Source organism: Larimichthys crocea, unplaced genomic scaffold (genome assembly GCF_000972845.2).
Source record: "Larimichthys crocea isolate SSNF unplaced genomic scaffold, L_crocea_2.0 scaffold598, whole genome shotgun sequence".
Taxonomy (NCBI): Eukaryota; Metazoa; Chordata; class Actinopteri; family Sciaenidae; genus Larimichthys; species Larimichthys crocea.
Window position 1 is genome coordinate 69,160 of NW_020857823.1, and position 5,269 is coordinate 74,428.

The 5,269-nt window shown below is 43.3% G+C and overlaps 1 protein-coding gene across 1 annotated transcript; it reads right to left on the reverse strand.

Moving 5' to 3' along the window:
• Nucleotides 1–307: 307 nt before the first annotated feature.
• Nucleotides 308–1,753, reverse strand: LOC113745284 (putative nuclease HARBI1). The gene is made up of 2 exons (XM_027276800.1): nt 1,607–1,753; nt 308–1,341 (listed from the first exon to the last, which is right to left on the reverse strand). Exons 1-2 carry the CDS (start codon nt 1,733–1,735, stop codon nt 313–315), a joined length of 1,158 nt encoding a protein of 385 aa, XP_027132601.1. The 5' UTR covers nt 1,736–1,753; the 3' UTR covers nt 308–312.
• Between the last annotated feature and the right edge of the window lie 3,516 nt (nt 1,754–5,269).

Here is a 5,269-nt window from a genome sequence, read left to right on the forward strand (position 1 = left end):
TTGTTTTTGTTTTATATATATTACTGTTCAAATTATTATTGTTCAAATGTTTTAAATTCAGTTTTTATATTAATATTGTTGTTTTTTTTAGCTTTGTTTATGTACTGTGACACTTTACTGTTTGATCCCATTTGCACTAATAAAAAAAAAAAGAAAAGGAAAAAGTGTGACTTTGATTCATAGTAGGAACGTGTAACTTTGATTCATATGAACAACATTTGAAACAGATTGATCAATTGAAATTTAATGCACTTGGATGACAACATTTCCAACTGCCATTGAACAGAAATACAGTATAAAATGTTTCAAGGTTCAAACAGTGTCTTTACAATTACACCTGGGCTGCCAATCTGTCCGTGTTGCATTTCCAGAGCTCTCGTTGACTGCTAGGGGCTCCCGGGGAGGTTGGGGATCCAGGAGGTCCTGGGAAACGTCTTCGTCTGGCTCCAGTAGGTCCCCATTGTCCAGGCACACGTTGTGGAGAAAGGCACAGGATGCTATTACCTGAGGAGCAAATGTTGGCTTGACCTCCAGTGCTTTGAAAAGGGTGCACCTCCACCTTGTCTTCATTACCCCAAAAGCTCTCTCAATAATACTACGACCCTTTGCATGACGGTAATTGTATCGTCCCTGTACTGGACCGGTGACTGGCTCCTTGTATGGCGTCATGAGGCAGATAGGTGTGTCTAAACACGGGTAGCCACCATCTCCAAGGAGAATGTACCCTGGCGGAGGGTAGCGTCTCACTTTATACAAACTGCTGTTTTTCATGACCCTTGTGTCATGCACTGACCTGGGGTACCCGACAAAGATATCCAGGAATCTTCCTGTAGAATCACATACTGCCTGCATGTTGATGGAATAAAAACCCTTGTACTTTAGATAGTCAATTCGGTGACGTGCTGGTGGTTTTATCCTAATATGGCTTCCATCTATTGCACCCACAACATTTGTGAAAGCAGGGCTACCGGACAGTTGAGCAAACCCTTGCCCAACTGCAGCCAGCTCTGCAGCCTGGGGGAGGGCAGGTTTCTGCCGCAGGTTTCTGCAGATGTAATTCGCCACTTTGTGAACGACCCGGTGCACCGTGGATTTCGGGACGTTGAATACACGAGCCACCACGATGTAAGACAGCCCATGCGCCAACCAATACACGTAGATGAGAACTTCTAGCTCCCGTCCCCAGCCATGGTCCTGCTCCGTTTGAAGCAGCCTTTGCACAGCATGCATGGCCCTTCTGCTGAGGCGAAAGTCTTGTCTTAGGTCCGCCTCAACATTGAACCAGACCCTTAAAATGGGCATATTGTGGTCAAGACGGCAATACCTCACCGGATTAGCCGCCTGGAAAGAAACAAATGGAAGGATGTAAGCTACATGTTTACAGGAGGAGGCTAGCGTTACACGTTAGCCTATTGTTTACAACTGTGTTTGCCAAACTATGCCAACTCCAATCAATAGTTTAGTAATTGAAACGACTCAAACACCGTATCACATCAATACAATTGAAAGCACTTTCAAAACATACAGCTCTGAAGGCTACCAAAACGGCGCCTGGTCTTAGCATAACATAGCTCAGTCACTTGTTATTTGTAGTCATTTTACATACCGTAGTGTTACCCAGCCGTGCTGCCAACCGGAGAAGACGTCTTCGTCTCATGGCATTCCCCCGATTCTCAGACATATTTTGAAACAGCTGGTATGTCATTATTAACGCCAGAGTCACAACAGCAGGCATATTTGCTTCTGGTTTGCTTCTGGTTTGTTATTTTGCTTCAATGTTTGCTTCTGGTAATTGTCGCCTTTTGGTTACGTCATAAGTAGCGGCGCGAACTGCTGACGTATGCGAGTGTTGGAGGGGTGTCCCATTTCGTAGGGATTGCTTTTCAGCCCTACCCCTCGCCCCTCCCATTGACGGGGCAAGGGGTAGGCGTAGGGGTAGAAAATAGAAATGGGATTGGCCCTAATTGTTGAAGTGGAACAACACATGATAATTTATAACACAACAGATGCTTTTTATAATCTCCTCCACGTCGGAGAAGCAAAGTCAGCTGTTTGTTGTTGTTGTTTTCTTTATACACAGTTTATCGCGGGGTCTCTCGTACGTCCAGGATTCTCGCGTGATCTCGTGTGAATACGGCCGGCTCACTCCGCTGCCGTTATGCGACTGACACGCGCCCGGTGTGAGTTGACGCCTGGCTAAGGACGCAGCTAAAACGCGGCGCAGCCGACACGCTGCTGTAACGCCTCCTGTGTGAGTCCTGTGTCAGATGGAAGCTGGAAGCTGTTGTAGACGTCTATGGCTTCGGGTCCTGCGACAATCAGAAGGAGCGCAATTTTTTGCGTGTTGTCCTTCTCCATCGCCCCTATCGCAGTTAGGTAGAGCGTGAGTGTTGTTTAAACCATCTCCACTGGTATTTAATGTTACCGGTTAGTTTCAGCTCGGCGGGAGGTTTTAGCTGCTCCATCCTCCGTCAAGGCTCACACGGTCGCTGCACTGCTCTGTCGTGGCGATCTCTGCTCACTCGGCCCACTCTTCACAGGTGTCGAGTCAAGGCCAGGTCCAGGTACCATGTGTTATTTGCGTGTGACAGGATGAGACAACTTCCAGTTCTTTCTTAAACATTTTCTTTATTCAGCTTCCAAGTTTAGAACAGCTCATGAACTCGCGCTGCCGGTACCCCTGCTGGCGCGCTAGTGTACTCGCAAAATCACGCGATATACTCTCAAATCTCACATATGTCACAATGTGGAGGAAAAAAAGGCAAGACGAAGATACAGGAAAACTCTGGAAACACAGTAGACGTGGTCAATAGGGCTGGGGTGCACGAAGGACAAAAACAGTCTGGCACAGGACAAAGGGAGACACAGAACTTGTATAGACACACATGGGTCATGGGGAACAGGTGGAGACAATCAGGGATCATGGCAACAGGTGACACACAAGGGAAGGGCAAGTGACCTGAAATGAGGGCAGGTAGATTTCAAAATAAAACACCAACGTCACTCTGTTGTGACACTCATGAGCATAACCTCAGACACTGAATTAAAATACCATCTAGAACTGTTTAACAGAACAGTCTAGCTTGAAAACAAGTCTTTTGCTTGTGAACAATAACAGTGGACATGGAGAAAGAAAAAGCGAGTCCTTAATGATTAATGAGTGCCTGTAAAAAAAATTAAATTAGCAACACGTCTCTGGTAAAATATAAAAATATGAAAGACTAATGGAGGGAGAAAAAGAAACATAAAAATGAGGGGAGAGAAATGGGCCAGAGCAATAAACTGTTCAAGGGAGAGAGAAAATGGTTAAAGACAGGACGAAAAGTGCAAAGAAGAGAAAAGCAAGAGACAGAAAGGAGAGAGGGTAGTTAGTTTAGGGAGTGTTACTTCCATAAATCAAATCAGTAGAAGAGCATGTTGTTGGAATGTTCTGGGAGGAATGGAGTCAAGCAGAAACTAAAGACAAATTGTGTGCTTGCAAAATTGAGTTTTAAGTGTTTTTTTTTTCTTCTTCAGTTTCACTGATTGAGAAAGACCTACACTACTACAATGGAGTACATAATAAAATGTGTTTGATGTTTTTAATGTTGACCCTGGCAGGAACACACTGACACACCTTACTTCTCCACCTGGTGAGAGACTGGCGATTGTAGGTCCTAACTCACTCCCTTTGGAAAATCCTCCTGTTCCTTCCCGTTTGTGGTTGCACAGTCAGCTCTATAAAAGCACAAGTTAACACAAGTTAGTTATATTTTCACAAAATTGGCGATTAACTTTAATAACGTAACATTCTCTAAGATGCAAATGACACGTACATTTTACAATAAAAAAACTTTATGTAAGTCAGCAACACCTACGGCTAATTGAGCTCAAGCTAGCAACAGAGCTGCTTTCACTTAGCCAGGCAACCTGAACTAATGAAACAGACCCAATAAAACAGCTGAAATGTCAACAGTCCAATAATCATGCAGACAAAACAACACTGGACACTACCAATTTTGGGAGATAAGCATAACTTTACTTTACCTGCTCTGTTGAACTCCACATGGACTTCTCTAATGATATGACAGAGCTGTGCTCTCCAAAGTCAAGTTCAGGAATAGCCAGTTAGTATTTTGTCACTCAAAAATGAGAAGTTTGAGGAGTTTGATCAGTAAAGAAGTGCTATCATCAAAAGCACCACCGTAAATTTACAGCAATTCATTACAAATACTGTTTTATGCTGTTAAATTACATTACATTACATTACATTAGTTAAATGACTGATTCAACTGTGAAATTACATGTGAGGGATAAATATTTAACAGTATTTTACAATTATTATATGTAGTGGATGACATGCAGGACCACAGCAGCAGCCACGAGCCATGAGAAACCTGCTGGACGAGGAGACAGCACAGAAACTCCGGGAGGAAGTTTAGTTAGTAACATGCATTAATGGACATGAATGTTTATATAGAGGTGGTGGTATGGAGAGAGAGAGAGAGAGAGAGAGAGAGAAAGGAGAGAGAGAGAGAGAGAGAGAGAAACAGAGGGGGAGTCTATCTATGGCAGCATAACTAAGGAGAGACCAGCCCTAACTACAAGCTCTATCAAAAAGGAAAGTCTTAAGTCTACTCTTAAAAGTGTTGACCGTGTCTGCCTCCCGAACCCAGAATGGTAGTTTGTTCCACAGAAGAGGAGCCTGATAGCTGCCTCTAGTGTTCTAGAGGGGTAGTAAGGTACTATGAGCTGTTTTAGATATGATGGTGTCTGACCATGAAGAACTTTGTAAGTAAGTAAAAGAATTTTAAATTCTATTTTAGATTTAACAGGTAGCCAATGCAAGGAAGCTAAAATGGGAGAGATGTGATCTTCGATCTGGTTCCTGTCAGAACACGTGCAGCAGCATTCTGATTAAGTGCAAAGTCCTAAGAGACCTATTAGAGCAGCCTGATAACAAAGAGTTACAATTGTCCAGCCTTGAAGTAACAATGCGTAGGACTAGTTTTTTTCTGCATCTGCTAGAGATACAATGCATCTAATTTTGGTATGTTAAGTGGAAGAATGCAGTCCTTGAGGAGGTCATTTGTAACTTTGACTAATACGGTCTCTATGCTATGATGCACTCTAAATCCTGACTAAAAATCCTCAAATAAAAAAGATGGAAAAAGTCACACAGCTGATTGGCTACAGTTTTTTCAAGTATCTTAGAGAGAAAGGGAAGGTTTGATATCGGTCTGTAGTTGGCTAAGACCTCTGGGTCTAGAGTGGGCTTTTTAAGAAGAGG

Bases quoted from the DNA above. Each gene is read 5' to 3' on its own strand.
- LOC113745284 (XM_027276800.1), bottom strand. From the start codon at position 1,735: ATGCCTGCTGTTGTGACTCTGGCGTTAATAATGACATACCAGCTGTTT. The intron at 1,342-1,606 runs GTATGTAAAATG...GTTTCTTTCCAG, and splicing joins CACGGCTGGGTAACACTACG to GCGGCTAATCCGGTGAGGTA.